Source organism: Haliotis asinina, chromosome 5 (assembly GCF_037392515.1).
Source record: "Haliotis asinina isolate JCU_RB_2024 chromosome 5, JCU_Hal_asi_v2, whole genome shotgun sequence".
NCBI classification, from domain to species: domain Eukaryota; kingdom Metazoa; phylum Mollusca; class Gastropoda; order Lepetellida; family Haliotidae; genus Haliotis; species Haliotis asinina.
This window is the reverse complement of record NC_090284.1, coordinates 65,746,972-65,766,465: the sequence shown is the minus strand read 5'-3', so window position 1 is coordinate 65,766,465 and position 19,494 is coordinate 65,746,972. Positions and strand designations below refer to the sequence as shown.

At 37.6% G+C, this 19,494-nt stretch overlaps 1 protein-coding gene across 1 annotated transcript; it reads left to right on the top strand.

Moving 5' to 3' along the window:
• Nucleotides 1–1,561: 1,561 nt before the first annotated feature.
• Nucleotides 1,562–19,420, top strand: LOC137283976 (prosaposin-like). The gene is made up of 18 exons (XM_067815643.1): nucleotides 1,562–1,610; nucleotides 2,127–2,182; nucleotides 2,839–2,913; nucleotides 3,385–3,453; nucleotides 3,812–3,871; nucleotides 4,063–4,152; nucleotides 4,283–4,357; nucleotides 4,509–4,577; nucleotides 4,789–4,848; nucleotides 5,181–5,276; nucleotides 9,186–9,260; nucleotides 10,502–10,561; nucleotides 11,057–11,131; nucleotides 12,022–12,105; nucleotides 18,215–18,286; nucleotides 18,608–18,670; nucleotides 18,986–19,042; nucleotides 19,334–19,420. Exons 1-18 carry the CDS (start codon nucleotides 1,562–1,564, stop codon nucleotides 19,418–19,420), a joined length of 1,272 nt encoding a protein of 423 aa, XP_067671744.1.
• The last annotated feature ends 74 nt before the right edge of the window (nucleotides 19,421–19,494 follow it).

Here is a 19,494-nt window from a genome sequence, read left to right as displayed (position 1 = left end):
AAAACACACACACACAACATACACAACGATGCAGACGCGAATAAGAAGTATACAGTAATTGCACTTTGTGAATGACACTTTACAACCTGATGCGTAAAATGTATTCACCTTTCAGCCTTTCAACTGGGCAGAGAAGAACTTCGTCAAAAAGTATTATACGTCTCAAGCACACACACGCACACACACACACACACACACCTATACGCACACACTCACATGCGCGCACACATGTGAAAACGTGAAAATATCCGTACCTCTTTGGTACATTGTTTTGCTGTAACCTTTGAGGAGAGAATCTTATGCAACATAAAGACTATCGTAGTGGAAGTTATATGCGGGTATACGAGGCACAGATGCACACAGTTCAGTGTTTGGTAGTAAAATCTCAAAGACTCTTACTCATAGCAAACGATATCTGATATGCAGATTACATATTTAATAGGACTTAAACACTGACAACTACGTTAAGCAGACATTGTGATATATGATATAGAGTGTTGAGTATTTTTATGGAAAGTTTCATAGATAATAGACACATATATAGAAGCGATCCAATACAAAGAACTGACAGATAGATCCAACATTTCCATTCCTATATAACAACTGAAAGACTTTAGGCCTGTGTCAGAAGCTCACTCAGTTGTGTAATGCAATAATAGTAATAAAACTTATGTACATGTTCGTTTAGGCCTTCAACACATCCTTACCGACACTCATCTAGTATGTATCAGGTTACGTCGTTGTATGGGATGCACACTCCCACAGAAACAGACACATAGAAGCACAAACACAACCTAATCACAAACATACAAATAAACATACATGCACAATGGATTACCCCATCTATGTTGATGTTCAAATATGTTTTATAACAAAATGACAGTAATTCATAATAACAATTATGCTGATAATAAAGTCAGACTCGTGACAATTATTCTGTCAAAGCCTTAGTAGAAACAGTGTGTCGAATGAGCGAATAACACTTTCCGAAAATATTTGTAATGTCAACTGTGTGAAACCATTTGTGTTTTGTGTTCCTCCATTCACCAGGAATCCAATCCATGTAAGATGGATTCTTTACGAAATTGTATGTGAAGAGATAGTGAGAAATATGTAAACAATAGCGTTACACCAGAGATGTGTTGCAAACGGAAAGCTACATCATGCAAAAGGATACTGTGTTCACATACTGGAAAATAAAATCACAGTAAAATATATATCCCATAATTATCCCATAATGATTTTCCCATGTCGTCGACAATGATGATAACTACGTTGCTGATTCATTACAAACATTTTCCAACACGCATCTCATAACCCTTAATGAGCACATTAACTTATTGACTCCCAATGTGATACATTGAACAACTCTAATAGCACCCCGCGTTTAGTAAACAAAGGTGACAGCTGTTCTGAATTTACCATTTGATCTCATTATTAGAAATGTGGTAACTTTAATTGGCATCAGATTGCACACATGCCTACCCAAGTTGGGGTATATATACCTGCTTGACATTCAGTTCAGACAATGTGACTGGACGTCAACATCGTATCCCCGAAAATGAATACCACACTTCTCATCGCTGTCCTTTGTGTCTCCTTTGGCTCGGGTAGGTTGACGTTGTGAGACGTTGAGTGAGTGAGTGAGTTTAGTTTATCGCTGCACTCAACAATATTCCAGGTATACGGTGGTGGTCTTTAAATAATCGAGTCTGGACCAGAGAATCCAGTGATCAACAGCACGATAAGCTATCTACGCACTTGGGAACCGATGACGTGTTTACCAAGCCAGCAAGTCTTACCACCCGATCCTGGAGAAATCGATACTACATTATAAGTCTGATTATATCCCATTTTATTGCAATATATCGGATTTGGACCTGAATGTTGTGTGAAAACCTCCGTCGGTTTCATCTCTGTAATGCGTCCCTCATAAAAACCCAGGTCTTTCATATGTTACATCTAATATGTCATTTTGTGATATACTGTAGATGTTAAGGAGCCAAATAATGTTGTAATAGGTGTTCACACTTTTTGGAGCAGTATAATCTAGAAGTTGATTGCGATTGTATATTTCTACACTTCTTTACCATAGATATTCATTACCATACACTTTGATGTTTCAGTTATATCTTTACCCGGTAACTGGAAGGACAGGCAGCTAAAGAATCCAAATGCAGCGGTATAAATAGATTCTCCTTCTAAGCATCATGTTTTCAATAATCTAATCCAAAGGTGGCACGTATCTAGTCACCATATGGACACCCGTGGCGAGACACCTCCTCGTAGTGGCTGGTGCTGAGTAACGCTAAGTGCTCGCCAAACCCCCATTGTGGACCCGGGGAAATATTTGGTCTACCAACACGTTAGCTGTGGGTTGCGGCTCTGTGTCGGTGGAGGAAGGGATCCTGGTGGTTGTGGGTAACAGGGGCCAGTGACCGTGTTCCTGTTTCTCAACACACCACTTTGGCCCTGACGTCATCTAGACGGGAGGTTGAATGGGCCCGATTCAATCAATCGGCTGGTCACGCCATGCCCTATGCATAGAAATTGCTTACATTTTGCAGGGGGGCAGGGTTGTTGAATTACACTAATACACCATGGCTAAAACGCTCAATCTGGTTCATCTAAAACGAGCAAACGTCGTCATATGCTTCTTCATCCGGTGAAGAGATTTCTACTTTGAAAACTCATTCCGGGCTAAGGTTTTTGGTCATTGAAAGTTCTGATGGAAATCATGTAAAGATCAATCATTTTGCCGTTTCCATGGGCATCCAAAGTATTTGTGGAGAGGTAAAAAACGTCACACGTTTACATGATCTTACATATTTTTTTCAGGATGTCGACACCTGTACTAACTGCAAAGAAATCCTTGCAGGCGTGATTGCAAGATTGGAAACAGTGGAGGGTGTGGTAAGCCATTAAACGTGTTATCAAAAAGGCAAAATATTGCTTTTTCAGGTGTATAGAGAAACGCCAGTCAAATAAATCTCTCTGTCAAGGGAAGGCAAATGTCAATGACGAATCGTGTGAGATATGAGTAGAGGCATTGCTTTTTATCCCTGACAAGTAAATTAGCAATGATTAGTTTTCCTGGCAATGCAAGATGAAGTTATAGGGGTTTAATATCACGAGCAGTATTGTTGTCCATATTTAGCAATGTGTAAGGACATGCAATTATGTTTCGCCAATTATTCTATAGTCATACCATGCATCATTCGTCTGTCAACAGATTACAGAATGTAGATTGAAGGTTGTCGTTTGTAAGTTGAATTCTTTGGACGACCGGCTCGTTGATTACGGAAATCACGCCACGCCATTGATTGAAACTTTCTTTCACCTGTTATGAATCTCTGTGATGTAAATATCTCCTTTACATTTCAGACAATGGTAGAACAATTCCTGAATAATGAAATATGTGCTTACCTCTCACCATACGTTTCCTATGAATCAGTAAGTAAATAGTTGTAATCAGTAAGTAAATGTAAGTAAAAGTACAGATTGTTGTAGTATTGTTAGGTTGAGTCAATCGAACAGTCACCCTCAGCGTCATGCACCTGATTAACGGTACAGAAAGTCAGCGATCTGGAAGGTGTCATCCCAAATATAAGAACTGTTAAACCTGACTTCTTTCCCAATGGTATTGTTTTAGCATTTAATATTTATAATCAAAGAATCAAAAGAGTCATGCAGTATAATTCACTTGCCTATGCTTCTTCCATCACAATTACAGAATTGATTATCTTCAGTTTTTAAATAAATATCCTATATCAGCAATTCCGAAGTCTGAACTTATAATGTTCTGTTTTAGTGTTCGTCTGCTGTTCAAGCGCTTGTACCAGGACTTCTGCAGTATGTCGTAGAAAACGCTGTAAGACGAAGAACACCACCATTTTCTACATCTAATACACCTATATATTTCTGAATAAACGAAATTATGAATATCCTAGATGTAATTAAGGACATGTTTGATAATTATATACACCTTAAATTGTCTAAACATCTATGAATTTACTGCTTGAGATGTTCATGTATACTTGACGAAAGATACTTGCGTTTAAGGATCCTGAGGTTTGGTGCAGTATGGCACATCTGTGTCCCGAGACGCTGACCAGTCAAATCAAGAAGGCCACAAAGAGCTCAGTACAAACGGTAATAACGTGATCAGTGATTGAGTTATATTCCATGTTCATCAGGATATTGTATAAGTCCACGAAACTTTGAACGTTGGAGCTTTCAAGCTTCAACATAATGGCTGAAACGATATTCGTTTCCATTTCAGGGGGACGATGCTTGTACAAACTGTAAGGAAGTCGTTGCTGGTTTCATTGTCAGTTTAGACACAGCTGAAGTTAAGGTCAGCACATATACACTGAAGTGCACTTTTGATTTTAATTATAGTTAAAAGTAATGAAATTCTATTCACCTGATGCTTAAGAATGGAAACGAACATATGTTGTTTTTTGTGTGTTGTTTTTTGTTCATTATGCATGTCTTCTTTATGACAGGAATCCGTTGAACGGTATATCAACGATGTCGTTTGCAGTACTCTCTCTGCTTACTTTCTGGAAGAAATCGTAAGTATATGATATGTGTGTTTTTACTGTAGCCATGCATTGCACATTATGTGGATTATGTGTCAATGTTGTCTTTTCTAACGTATTAAATGACTTTATTGTAACGACATTCACAACCCTAAATCGACACGTACAGTTGTCATTTATATTGATTGTAAGAAAGTCAAATTGTACTGCACTTTAGTACAAAGCTTTTATCTTGTTGTTTTAGTGCACCGCTGAGGTCCGCGCGCTGATCCCGGAGGTGTTGAATTATATTGTTGAAAACGTGGTATGAGATAATAGCACAATTTTTTTCACTTGACGAACAAGTATAAACACACCGATAATAACAAAACCTTTTTGTGACCTAGTGTTGGAATTTGTAGATCTGATGTATTTTACGATATAGTTGCTATGTTTAGAATACAAACGCTTAAAGCGAAAGAGCAATACATTAATGTTTTAATCACATTCTTCCTATGAACAAAATTAAACATAAAACAGCGTTGTTTATACAACTTCAGCCACTCAAGCGAGGTGAAGATTTGCAAAGCTTATAGTGATCCAATAGATTATACTGTCACATATGACTGGAAGTGATTGCCATTATTTTTCCTTCAGGATCCTGAGGAGGTTTGCACTCTGGCCACGTTGTGTCCAGAGGAAGTTGGAGAGAAGCCATCTAATACTTTGTTTTCGAATACCTTTGTCCAAAAGGTAGGAATGTAACGACCATATATCTTAATGCCTAAACAGCTAAATATCATTCCTTTTTCTACAAACCAGAATTAACCATCACCCGCCATACTCGTCCCAGAATATATTGTATAATCAAATTAGCATACAAAGTTTCTTTCACATCAAAATGTTTCATAACATTTTTTGACAAAATGTACAGGGTAATCTGGTTATTTGTACAAAGATATGCATATGTGTGTGGCAGGTTTTATTTGCACTATTATTGTGCCATGAGTTTTATTTGTTGCTGACAATCATTATATCTGTATGTTTCAGATGTTAACGAAACATTACAAGTTATGATTTATCACTCAATAAGGTATGGTTTAGAGTTTTCCATAATGCAAGACATACATTGTTAAATATGTGTGTTCCAATGATGCAATATTGACTGATGTTGAATTACTGGAGGAACGGATACTTAACGAACTGGTTTCTGACATGAAGAGTGTTAAACATTTAAAGAATCATTACAAAAACTTTCGTTTTGTGTACGTGAATAGAAAAACACACATTTCATTACTGAAAAGTTAAATATATGCTCAAGGGCAAAATTTGTTTCTTAGGCACAAACAACAAACAGAATCAGCGTTTAACTTTCACTGCCGAGTACGAATCATTTCGCATGGATAGTAAACTTTTTGATGGTATGGTAAAGATCAATTGTCCACTGGAAGAGTGCACCTGTCAGATGCAAACACGCATGTTCAAACGGTGTGTCCACCTTGTGTGTTGATGCAGGCCTGGCACCTTTAAATATGTTGGTCCATTGAGGCCGTTTTGCGTGAGGATGATCATTCCATGTTCTTGGAATGATTTGGTTCTTGCTACGTTGTTAGTGGAACTGGATGGCGTCCCACCATTTCATCCCAAGTGTGCCTGATGTAATTTTACTTTTGCGCCTGTAGGCACATGTCCTGAACAGTGAAGACAGAAACATGTTCCTCCATGTCCTGAACAGTGAAGACAGAAACATGTTCCTTCAGCACAGCCTTTACCCAACTTAAATCCAAACATCTAATTCATACGATTACCAATGAAAACATTCCATGTAACAATATATTCTGCCACTGGAAAATCATATGAACGAAGTTTTATTTGTTACAGGGCAGCGGCATGATGCAGGTCCAACAAAGAAACACAACTTGAACATCACCCATGAAATAATGCTATTTATATAAGTAAATAAATAATCAGAGGTTTACCAATGTGTTGTTTTACTTACTGTCTTGATGAAGGCGTTTAGCAGAAAAAAAATCCACCAAACATCAAAGTGATTTCGAATGTGATATTTAAAATCTTTATCACGTGTCATAATTGGCACACACTGATAGAATGCTTGATGGGTGGTACCTGTGAAGATCCGGGTTAGAACTGACCTTCAGTGACGGGATAAGGTGGTCAGACTGACTGACTGGGTTGACACATGTCGTCCCAAATGCCTAGAATAACGTTCATGGTGTCCATGGATTGTCTGTTCAAGTTTTACTGATCAACATTTACTGATCGCCGCCATGTAGCTCGAATATTGCTGAGTGTGGCGTAAAACTACACTCACTCACTGACTCACACCTGATAGGAGTACCCGGCTCTGACGAAAATATACCTTCACCCCTCCACATATAGCAGAATGGACTTTACTGGACTGAAATCTCCTCAATGCATGTTAAATATGCATAAACTGAACAACAGTATGTGCAGCTCATGTGAAGATGATATTTTAAAATGAGCTGTTCACCCTTTCAACGAGGAGAACGTTGTTATGTGTACACATATCCCAAAAACACACGTCTGTACGTACGAACACATACACCTGGAAATTGTTTGCCGGAAGATATTGTAAATAGAAGCATCTACAACGTAAACACTCTTTGGGCAAACTATACTCCATGGGAATTCACACATATTTGAATATTCATAATCATCTTACCACATTCCAAGGAACCTTTGAACAATAAGGTAGAGATTAAGTTAGTGCTTTGTACTAAAAATACTAGATGCAGCTAATCGTTCAGTGCAAAGACCACGTGGTAGTGGGCACACACACACACACACACACACACACACACACACACACACACACACAACATACACAACGATATACACTGAAATAAGAAGTATACAATAATTGCACTTTGTGAATAACATTTCTGATGTGTAAATAGTATTCGAACACATTTGAAAACGTGAAAATATCCGTACCTCTTTGGTACATTGTTTTGCTGTAAACTTTGAGAACAGAATCGTGTGCAACATAAAGACTATCGTAGTGGAAGTTATATGCGGGTGTACGAGGGACAGATATACACACAATTCAGTGTTTGGTAGTAAAATTTAAATGTATGTACAAACATTGTTCATGGACGCTGATACGAAACTAAATCGTATTCGTTTGCGAAAACACAAACAAAAAAATTATATATTATGCTTCCTACTTCATACAACAGGTTTTCGAGCACTATTTGGATGATACAGTGCGTACACACACTGTTCTCTTACTCAAAGACTCTTACTCATAGCAAACGATATCTGATATGCAGATTACATATTTAATAACACTTAAACACTGACAACTACGTTAAGCAGACATATTGATATATGGTATAGAGTGTTGAGTATTTTTATGGAAAGTTTTATAGATAATGGTCTATATACGAAAACGTATGACTAAATCCAGTTTTTCAAAACTGCGCACAATTACACACAGAAGCGATCCAAAACGAAAAACTGACAGATAGATCCAACATTTTCATTCCAACATAAAAAAACTGCAAGATCTTTAGACCTGTGTCAGAAGCCGACTCAGTTGTGTAATGCAATAATAGTAATAAAACTTAAATACATGTTCGTTTAGGCCTTCAGCACATCCCTACCGACATTCATCTAGTATGTAACAGGTTACGTCGTTGTATGGGATGCACACTCCCACAGAAACAGACACATAGAAGCACAAACACAACCTAAACACAAACATACAAATAAACATACATGCACAATGGATTACCCCATGAGACGTCTCTGGTGACCTTCAAATATGTTTTATAACAAAATGACAGTAATTCATAATAACAATCATGCTGATAATAAAGTCAGACTCGTGAAGCGATTATTGTGTCAAAGCCCGCGTAACCTTAGTAGAAACAGTGTGTCGAATGAGCGAATAACACTGAGTAATATCCCATTTTATTACAGTATATCAGAGTTGGACGTGAATGTTGTGTGAATACCTCCGTCGGTTTCATCTCTGTTGTGCGTCCCTCGTAACAACCCAGGTCTTTCATATGTTACATTTAATATGTCATTTTGTGATATACTGTAGATGTTAAGGAGCCAAATAATGTTGTAATAGGCGTCCACACTTTTTGGAGCAGTATAATCTAGAAGTTGATTGCAACTGCATATTTCTACACTTGTTTACCATATACTTTCATTACCATACACTTTGATGTTTCAGTTATATCACTATCCGATAACTGGAAGGACAGGCAGCTAAAGAATCCAGATGCAGCGGGCGGTATAAATAGATTCTCCTTCTAAGCATCATGTTGTCATCAGTCTAATCCAAAGGTGTCATGTATCTATTCACCATATTGCTAGAATATTACTAAGTGCGGCGTTAAGCACCCTTCCAACAAACATCACATCATGTAGCTTTATTGAGTCAATTTGTTTGTTTGGAATATGATAAAAATCTTCATACCGAGATTGCAAAGTCGAAGTATAATAAGTACGACACAGTAAACATCAACAGTTGGCCATGTCAGACAGCTATATATCATGAAGGCAATTCGTTTGTTGGAAGATGATTACAAACTCCTTGTGTGCTTGAACAATGTCAAATTACAACATATGGGGTATAGCAAACATGATCGGATGTAATACTTTCAGGATGACGACAGCTGTGCAAACTGCAAAGAAATTATTGCCGGAGTAATTGCAAGATTGGTAACCGAGGAGGGCGTGGTAAGTGGTATAGTGGAGAGTAATCGGAACGTATACCCTTCAGATATCGAGGATGCGTTTGCACAAGTATACAGTTAATTTCACGCCGAATGTAGACGATTGTGACGCCTTCATTAATATGATGTTGCCATCATCTGATATCTTGCTGCAGGACCTGGATGTTATTTGTTAACGTTTCGGTCACTGCTCTTTACTGTTAACAAACTACACAGGATGAGAAATGATGCTGAATGATGAGTAGAATCTCATTTTTTGTCAAATGACTTCTTTCTATACGACGTAAATATTTTAAAGGAATGGAGCGAAGCTTAGTATTTGCAAATGTCAGAAATGTCTTTCTCTTACGCTAGTCGGTTGTCTTTTATATTTGGTTCCTAGTATGTACCTTCAGTTGTTGGTGACGCACATTCCATTTCAATATCAAACATCTTCTCGTCACGATATGGCTTACATATTGCCGATGTAACGTTACTGACTGACTAAATCACTCACTCCTTTATACTTGTGCACGAATCGTTCATCAATTACTAAATTCCATGCGTTCAGCAATCAAGCCAGTTAAGACAACTGGTATTACATGTTTTCAGAGTTCATGGCTGTAATCTCTTTCTTTACATTTCAAGCAATGGTAGGACAATTCGTCAATGATGAAATATGTGGTTACCTTTCACCATACGTTTGATATGAATCAGTAAGTAAATGTTTCAAGACGTTTCTACAAGTATTAAGAAACCAACATCACACAAATGACAATTTTAATGACGATAACTTCTTACCATGAATTACCAGTGAAACTGACCAGTTGTCCTCTGATTCATCATTTGAATATTTTGTTCGTTATATGTACAGTCCCTTCAGGCAATGGTTCAGCCACATTATGTATATAGAGATTTGTAAAGCGATAGGATATTGTAAAGCCCAAAGGATAGCTAGCAATTTATCATAAACCTAACGGGAACAATAGCATACTGAAAAAATAACAACTCAATACTAATTGAGAGTAAACTGCACTGAAAGATCCCAGACTATGTCTACATTGAAGTAGTTATCCCGTGTGATGGAAGAATAAACACTCTCAAGCAGGGCAGTTATGGTTGACCACGATTCATCAATCACATGTGCCTATCTGCTAGGGCAAATATTATGACCTAATCAAACATGGTTTGCATACAAAGGTCGTTTGAATATTGTAAATAGTTCGAGTATCTCACATGTTTGAAAGTTGTATTGTTTTGTTTTAGTGTTCCTCTGCTGTCCATCCGCTTGCACCAGGACTCCTTCGGTATGTCGTGGCAAACGCGGTAAGCCAAAGGAGGTTTTTGAACGTTTGGTACACAAAATTGTTCCATTTCTGAATAAATATCTATCAGAAATATCTCAGAAAAAAACCCCGGAAGGACATTTAAACAATGCATGGGGTAAATGTTCATTGTATTTTATATATCAAATTATTAATGGCAAAACTGAATGCATATTGTAAGATGATTTAAAACTGATGAAAAGTGTTTGTGTTGAAGGATTCTGGTGTTTGGTGCAGTGTTGCACACCTGTGTCTCGAGACGTTGACTTCCAAAAGTCTGTACAGATCTCAATACAAACGGTAATAACAGCGAAAATTTATATGATCTTAGTAAAGTGCTCTCAGATAACTAGAGTCTTGGGTACCTTAAATCCCGTGGTTCCCAACAACAAGAATCTTTGCCATGCTTATACGTTTCAACAAATGTGCTCAGACAAATGCCCAAATATTCGTAACTGAACACAATGCCAGGAACGAAATTGTATTCCATTTTCAGGATGACAATGCTTGTACTAACTGTGAGGAAGCTGTTGCTAGTTTCATTGCCAGTTTCGACACAGTTGAAGTTACGGTAAGAACTTATACACTGAGATACAAATTGGATTTGTTTCTATCATCATATATAGTTAAATATAACTTTATTCCCAAAAGGTCAGTGTTCACGAACCTAAAGAAGCATGCGTTGCTGAAAATGTTGCTAAACAGGACGAGGTATATGTTGATACATGGCACATATCAAGCATAATTTATTGCCATGGATTCATCGTGCATCTCTCCTTTATGACAGCAATCGATCGCACAGTACATCAGTGATGGCGTTTGCAGCACGCTTTCGGCTTACTTTCTGGAGGAAATCGTAAGTACACTCTTGTCTTATATACTAAAGTAATGAAAATAGTCGCACATTGATTAATTTTAAATACAATCTTGTGACGCAATCATGCTTCATTGTAACCCACATAAAATTTCCTGAAGTTACATAGTACACACAGCTGCCATTAATGTTTGTTGAAATACATATATTTTGGGGTACTTAATTCTACTAAAACCTTTTTACTTTCTTGTTTAGTGCATCGCGCGCTGATCCCCGAGGTGTTGAATTACATTTTGAAAACGTGGTATGAAATATGCTCACAATTTATACACTCGAATAACAAATTTTTAGAAACAATACATTTTGTCATTGATAGGAGGATGTTAAGATGTGGGTGATTAATTACAGGCTAGTTAACCTTTAGATAGATCTGATGTAAACTACAGTAATCCAATAGTGGGACGCAATATGTTTTATTATGGAGGTGTCACAGTTACACAGCCAGACCACATTCTCGCTATATATCAAACAGTCAACGCAGTCCAACATAAGACTGCGAAGTAAATTGAAGATAACAGAGCTTACGTTAGGCACATGGATCACATCGTAACATATGAATGATTGTTGTTCAATTATTTCTCTTTCAGGATCCCGAGAATGTTTGCACTCTAGCTACTTTATGTCCAGAGAAAAGTGAAGACTTGTTGCTTAGAAAGCCCTTTGTCCAACAGGTAGCAATTAAACAGCAAGATAATTTCTTCTTCTCTTTTTTTAATACCACTAACTTTATGGTACACTTTAAGTTGTAATTGACTGGTCACGAGGGGAACGTGTGGGGAAGGGCGAGGCAGACATGAACAAACATCGAGAGTACATCAACCCATGGGTCCCGAGGGACCAGTGAACAACGGATTTATCTTACCGAACAGCTCAATGTTAATTTTGAAGTGTTTGAAGCAAGAGTACAAAATATTTTGTAACCATCATTAGATTTTGTAGACGACAAGAAAAACCAATTCGCAAAACATCGGTATTTCTGTTCACCATACGTCATTCACTGTTATCCGAGATGAGGAATCAGTACCACGAACTACTAAATGATTTCGGAATTCCCAGCCAGGCACATAGAAAATGTCACAAGCTTTTAAGAGCTGTACATTGAAAATAAAAGAACACCCAGCCAATCAGAAAACTGCATTTATGTGTGAGGTAAGATAAACAACGTAATATGCAGGGTGACTATACTGTTCAATTCTCATTTTTTACCTCAGTCACGGCCATGTAAGTTCAATATGCCGATGAATTTCTCACAATGCATGTTTATACACAGCCAATGCTGAATACCCATACACTCTGCACAATACAGAAGCATATCATGCTCTGGACCAGTACTAAACAACAAGATATATCAGTACCTACACTCCTAACCTGTGAAGATCCGGGTCAGAGTTGGTCTTCAGTGTCCCATTCTTGTCATAAGTGGTACCGGACTGTCATGTGTGTTGACTTCGTTCAGACACGGCATCATATGCCTGTTGTGTAGATGGATGATGATGCTGCTGATTACTGGATTGTCTATTTACAACCCGCCACCATGTTGAGTTCGGAGTTAACAAGAACCCACCCAAAGCAACCAATTGCAACCTAAACATCTAAATGTAATTTTGTTGGATCACTTTGTACAAACCATGGCTGACAACCATTCGTCATATTTGTGTCAGATTAAATGTGCAAGTTCTTTAATCAAGCATAAGCTTATCACGACAAACGCATGACATGCATTGCGAAGATGGTAGTTTATACAAACACGTATACTGATGGTTGTGTGAGTGACATTGGTTCAGGGAAGAGAAGACATAATTTAATCTGTGTGAACATCTGCTCATGATAACACTGACTCTATTATGTAGAACAAATACAGTTTGTACATGCTTGCAACCCACATATTTTAAAACTTTTCTACATGTGAATGCACCATTATTGATTGCATCATGCTTGTTTGTTACTCACAATCCTCATTTGTTTGTGTTTCAGATTTTACCAGAGTACTACAGGTTGTGAAGTATCACGAAACAAGGTATATTTGACCTACTGTGCTGAAGGCAGTTAAATACATGTTCCTGCTTAATAGTTATATGCACCGTTAAATATGTTTTCAAATGTTGTGTAATATCGACTGAGGTTTGCCTCAATCTACAATGTTTTTGATTTTGAGAAAAACGTCGCCATAAGTAGAAAATGGTATTTTTACGGACGTGAAATTGTCCAGAAACTTTGTGGTGCGTGATACTAGACAGGCGCATACTATAGACTTACATTTTGTATTGTTCTCGTGACGTACACTATAAATTTACATCTGCATTGTCCTCAAGACGTATACTATGAATTTACACCTAGGATTGTCCGAGAGGAGTTGGTTGTCGAACATGTTTCTGAATGATTTATTTGTGATATCTGTGCTTTTGCGAACTGGTTTAGTAGAAATTATTGACCTGTGGTTGTCTAAACGGTTCTAGTGTATACTAGCTGAACATTTCAAATCCAACCATTTATTCATAGGACTGAAAAGGAACTATTTCCATGTCCCAAAATTGTATGGGATATCTGCTGATTGAAGCTTTATCTTTTGCAGAGCATAGTTCACCGCGGAACCTCAAATTGAATTTGCTTGTATACTCGCACTGAAATAAATAACCAGCTGTTTATAAATGAGTTGTTTTGCTTATCATCTTAATAAAGGAGTTCACCTGTTTACAAGAAAAATGAAACAGAATAACAGCAAAAACGGAATGATTCACGGATATATGTTTCTTTTTAAAGCAAATCAAGATACAACGTCACAACAACAACAACACTGATTATTATACCAGTATATTAGGTGCAGATATAATTTCAGCACCTCATGACTAAACAGGACCTGAAAAATCTGTGACGGTCACAATGAGATTCAATCGGCTTCAGACATTGTGCCTCGTGTAGAATAGAGCAGGTCTATCGAGTGAACGCTTTAAACACTAAATGTGGCCCGCATGAAGGAATGACTGAGTGTGAGTGAGTATTGTATACGCCGCTTATACTAAATCCCAGCAATAGCACGGCGGGGAAAAATTATCGTATCGATCCCTTCATCAACAACAGTTGTCAGAGAACTGCTATATCGCCCACATTGTTATCAGTCTGCCAAACTGACGCTGCCATATCTCAATTTGAGTCAAAGTAACCGACAAAACACTTTTCACATCCTTGGAACATCATATTTCGAAATATCCTCCATATGTCTACCATACAATGTTTTGAAAGCTTTAGTGTGCCTTGAATGTTGTAGTCTTGATCACTTCAGAGCAAGTGTAGTATGAAAGCCTTTGAAATCTCATATGTCATATGTAAACACCCTTGGATATCTTCGTACGAAGAGCATGCTAAGTTGTATCTCGAATGTTGTGAAATGTAATTATACACCAAAGGCTGGAAATGTTGGAATATTGCTCATCACAAATGTAAAAATCATTCTCAAACTGTGATGGTAGTAGGTGTTCAAAATAAATTCAGTGTATTCTACTACAATGGTCACACTTGTCTTCCAGGAATATTTTGGAGGCCCTTCTAAGTAGTAATCCTGATGAAAATGAATTTTAGCAAGTGTAAGTGTAATGTTCTTTGCACACGTTGAAGAAGGAGCTCACTTGGTTGTGTAATGTAGACATCAAGACTGGAGCTCCTTGAATTTTATTCTATACAAAGGTAAAGTTTGAATATTTGATACTGACACTAAGATCTGCATCCAAGGTGGTGATGCTTATGTTCGGACCACAAGCTTCCACTATCAAAGTTGTGGAAAGTATTTTTAATGATAATAGAAATAGTCATTTTAATGAGAAGCAGCCCAATAACATGTTTACGGGCGTTTCGAAAAGTGTTCTCTTTAACACAATTTACACCAAACCTTCCACGTTCAAAGATGTGGAATGTCGATTGTGCAAAGTGACAAAAGAAACAGTCAACAGTTTACTGAAACAAACAACACAGGACAAACACAAAGTTTTGCCTGACACAAAAGTGTTGGAAATTTTATAGTTATTATCACCTGACGCTTGCTCTGTGTGAAGCCATTTTCTGGTGTCCTCTGAGGTCATTTCTGCAAAATTGCTAAAGTCACACTTACTCACTCTTGTCTTCTAAAACACATGGAAATTCACAACGCCTATGTCATTATTCGTTGTCTGTCATACACAACTGATCTTTGGAAAAGCAGCACGTCTCCATTGAGGTGTGCATTAATTTTCTGCGGTGTCGACATTAGTTCTTTGTGGTTAACTATGAACGAGTACAAGCAGGAATCATAATCAACTCTTCAGTGCTCTGTATGTGGGCTGCTACTAAACGAGTTCTCACATTACCATGTATCATTTAATTTAGGGAAACCGCTTCCTGGTTTACAGACGATTGCAACCCAGGACATATTTCATGAACAAATGTACCCACACTTTCAGTCTCATCCTTGTGAACGAACGGGTCATGTGATCAGCAAATGCATCGATTACTGGAAATAACTTTCAATCAGAAAAGCTGCCACAGAAGTCACGTTAACTTTACTAAGTGCAAAAGTATGAATAAGTCTATGTTCAAACACGTGTATATCACCGGATGTAAAACATTGCTCGTCAATGGGGATTTTAAACATTAATAACTCGTGGCCAAGATTACTGACTTATGCCAAATGTCATTTTGTTCAAGTAGCCGATTGAGTTCCTTGTTACTAGAAAGTTTGCAATGCAATGTGCGTTGCATTAAAGCACATACGCACGCACTCAGTCTGAACCACACATACACTCCATTAATGGTCATAATCTCTCGAAAGATTAATGAGCAAACAAGGGGGACATCCGAACAGTGTATACGTATAACAAATATAATACTAACATAAAAACGAGACGCTGTCACGTCACCAGAAGGTGCAAAATAGAATGTTACCCGACAACCAGTCAAAACAAAAAGGATGGATTCTTCGAAGGGGAATCGGGGACTGTACTATGTACAGCTGCTATCTCCCTGAACAGAACATCCCTTCTTGTTGCTCATCTGTATAGAAACGTGTCCACGATGAGTCGCAGTCGATACACATACGGTGATTATACACAATTGTGTTTTTGGCAATATATCTACAATGACCATAGCTGAACCTATCCCAATATTAGGCGAAACTGTGGTCTCATGTTGAAGTTGTATATTGTTTCTAAACATCGTTTAGGGGATTATAAATTCTTGGGTCTGTTTACACAAAACAATGCTGAATAACGCAGTTGAGTTAATACCATGCGTCAATATAATCGTATATCACAGACCTATAGGGATACGTAAACCCGAAAGAGGCATTTCGTTGTCTAGTTCTAGAAATGTAGCACTTCTTACACTCCAAGATGGATCTAAAGATGTTTGATAGGATTTCCAACGGGGCTCCTTGTAGGTCATGGTAATGTGTGGATACCTTGATCTGGACATGGGTGATTACGTCTTGTGAATGGTGAGGCCAACCATTGTCATCAAGGAATATCTATCGACTGAAAAAGAAAACGGCAATATTCAGTACTTGCTCTCGATAACGCTGAACATTGAGTGTCCCAGATGCTTTTGTGAGATCCAATTTGCATTCATAAGAAACAGGACACCATCACTGAGTCACTACTGAAGTAACAGTTATAAGCCTTCTTACGACGTCTCTAAGGCTTCACGACAATGGCTGTCGGTTACATGTTGACCTTTCTTCAGATCAATGATGCCCGTATGCAAGACATTCATGACTATTTGAGATTCCCTCACTAAAAAAGGATGAATTAGATCATCCCGGTCATTAGTCGTCCTCGTTCTTGACTCATCCATTTACTTCACATGTGAACACTGAAGCCGATTTATAACCGCGTGGTTATGCTCACATTAGCATGCTGTTGCGACGACTCATTGCTGCTTCATGAATGCCGATAAATGTAATTGTCCTTTTTTGTCTCTTTTGTTTTGTTGTTTGTCCTTTTAGCATTCCCAGCCGCTTCCATCTTCGTGCCAGATTCATGTTTTTACAACCACCAAGCATGTTTTTCCACAAAATTTATTCTGGCATTGTGCATTTCTTGATCAATGAGAACAAAGAACATGCATATACACGGAGTCAGCATCTATGTTCCTTGATGGCCTTTCTAGATCTGGCATAATTTAGTAATGAGACATTTACATCCTACATCTCACCAACTGTGAACTAATTGCAGATATTTCATATTTTCATTTTTAAAATTCATTTCAGTATGCATCACTATGACCCACAATAGGTGTCTGAAAGTTCTAATGAACACAATATATGCTGGCAAGATCGTGACAATTAGTGTCCCAACAAGTGAAAGTTGCAAACAGAGAATACTTGTTGAGCAGAGTGAGTCAATTGAATCAGCTTGATTTCAATTAGAAGCCCCCGTCAGTGTGTTCTGATTGAATTTATTATTAACGTTACATTTGGAGGATGGGAACATATATAAAGCTTTACACTTAAACACATTTCAACAGTTTACTTTCACAGTTTCAAGCACAATGAATCCATTCGTCGCACTTATTGTTGCTGTTGTGGCAAGTAACAGTGAGTAGTTGAAATGACCAGATCATTTTCAATTTTCAGTAACTATGATGGCTTGTGAATTTGGCGTTCCAACATCGTTTTAAACTTTCCGTCCATCTAAGGGACCATTTGCAATTTATTCGAATCTATTTTGTAAACGTTTGTCATCAACTCAAATTCATTGTCATTGTTTCTGAATCACTAAAGTAAAACCATTTTCAGCTCTGGCCCTGTCGATACAGGATGGAAGTGACACATGTGCTGATTGCATTGCATTCTTCACTGATCGTAAGGAGATGACACTCGAGAGGATTGTATGTACATAATACTAATTACTACTCATCAGTAGTTAGTAAAAACCACGTTTGTTGAAAATGCGTTCATGTTTGGACAGTATTGTTTCAATGAGACACTGATGATTAAAACCCTTATCTTATCATAGCACATAATTTAATGAAAAACGTCATTGTTGTTTCCAACTTTAAATATGAATTGGCCACCAGCTCAAAAGTATGTTCGAATTCATCCCGTTTTTATAGGAATAATGTAATGAACCATCCTGTATATATTTAGCAGTATGTAGCATTATTCTAACACACACACAAAGTATGTGAAAGAACGTGTCTTTTTTTCAGGATAAAGAGGAGGTAAAAATGAACAAACACTGCTCCTCACTGGAACCTAGCAAGATGGAGGAGGTTAGACATATTTCTCTTTACATTACAGTTTCTCAACAAAATCCGATATTAATGGAATAGTTAACGTATATTATGAACGTCACATACAATAGCTGAGGCACTAGTTGGCTTTATCTTTTAACCATTTGCTTCATTACCATCAGAAAGAGCATCGTTGTTTCCAAAACATGTTACATGTGGGTATATGTGACATAAACAATTAGGTAATGAAAGCGAGTCAACAATCATAATGTCTCGTTTTCATGCACAGCAATGTGAATGCATATTTTTGTCAGTATTGTTGAGGGTAACATTGTAAAAAATGTGTATTTTCAGTGTAAGAGAAAAGTAGAGGAAATATGTCAGGAGAAGAAAGACAAGGCCAACAGTCAGGTAACTGTTTCCATTCTTACCATCAACAAACCGTCTTCTTTCAATGAACTTGTCTAGAAATACAAAGTGCCGTTAGCTAACGTTTGTTGAAGGGATCGTTTGTTGCAAAATGATCAACAATGTGCAAAATGAAATGGAATTTGGATAGTTGGGGAAGGCACCTGCTTGACAATTTAGCCCTTGTTTCTTTTAAGAGTATAAGATGTACACATGTATAATAATATAATTATTGTGTACAGTGTGTGTAGGGCGGGGATTTCCAACATGACATCTGAACGTGTTCCTTTACAGAGACCTAACGCCATTTGTGAAGCCATCAGCTTCTGTCAGTCACCCGAGGCCGTGAATAAGAACAAACCCATAAGCAAGGCAAGATAAATACCTAGTGCTTGTTCATAAAATATATTACTGTTACCCCGAGATCAGAAAATGTACTGTCGAGGTTCTGGACT

Coding starts and splice junctions, on each gene's coding strand:
- LOC137283976 (XM_067815643.1), top strand. CDS start 1,562: ATGAATACCACACTTCTCATCGCTGTCCTTTGTGTCTCCTTTGGCTCG. Junction 4,153..4,282: donor CAAAGAGCTCAGTACAAACG/GTAATAACGTGA, acceptor TTTCCATTTCAG/GGGGACGATGCTTGTACAAA. Junction 10,562..11,056: donor GGTATGTCGTGGCAAACGCG/GTAAGCCAAAGG, acceptor TTCCATTTTCAG/GATGACAATGCTTGTACTAA.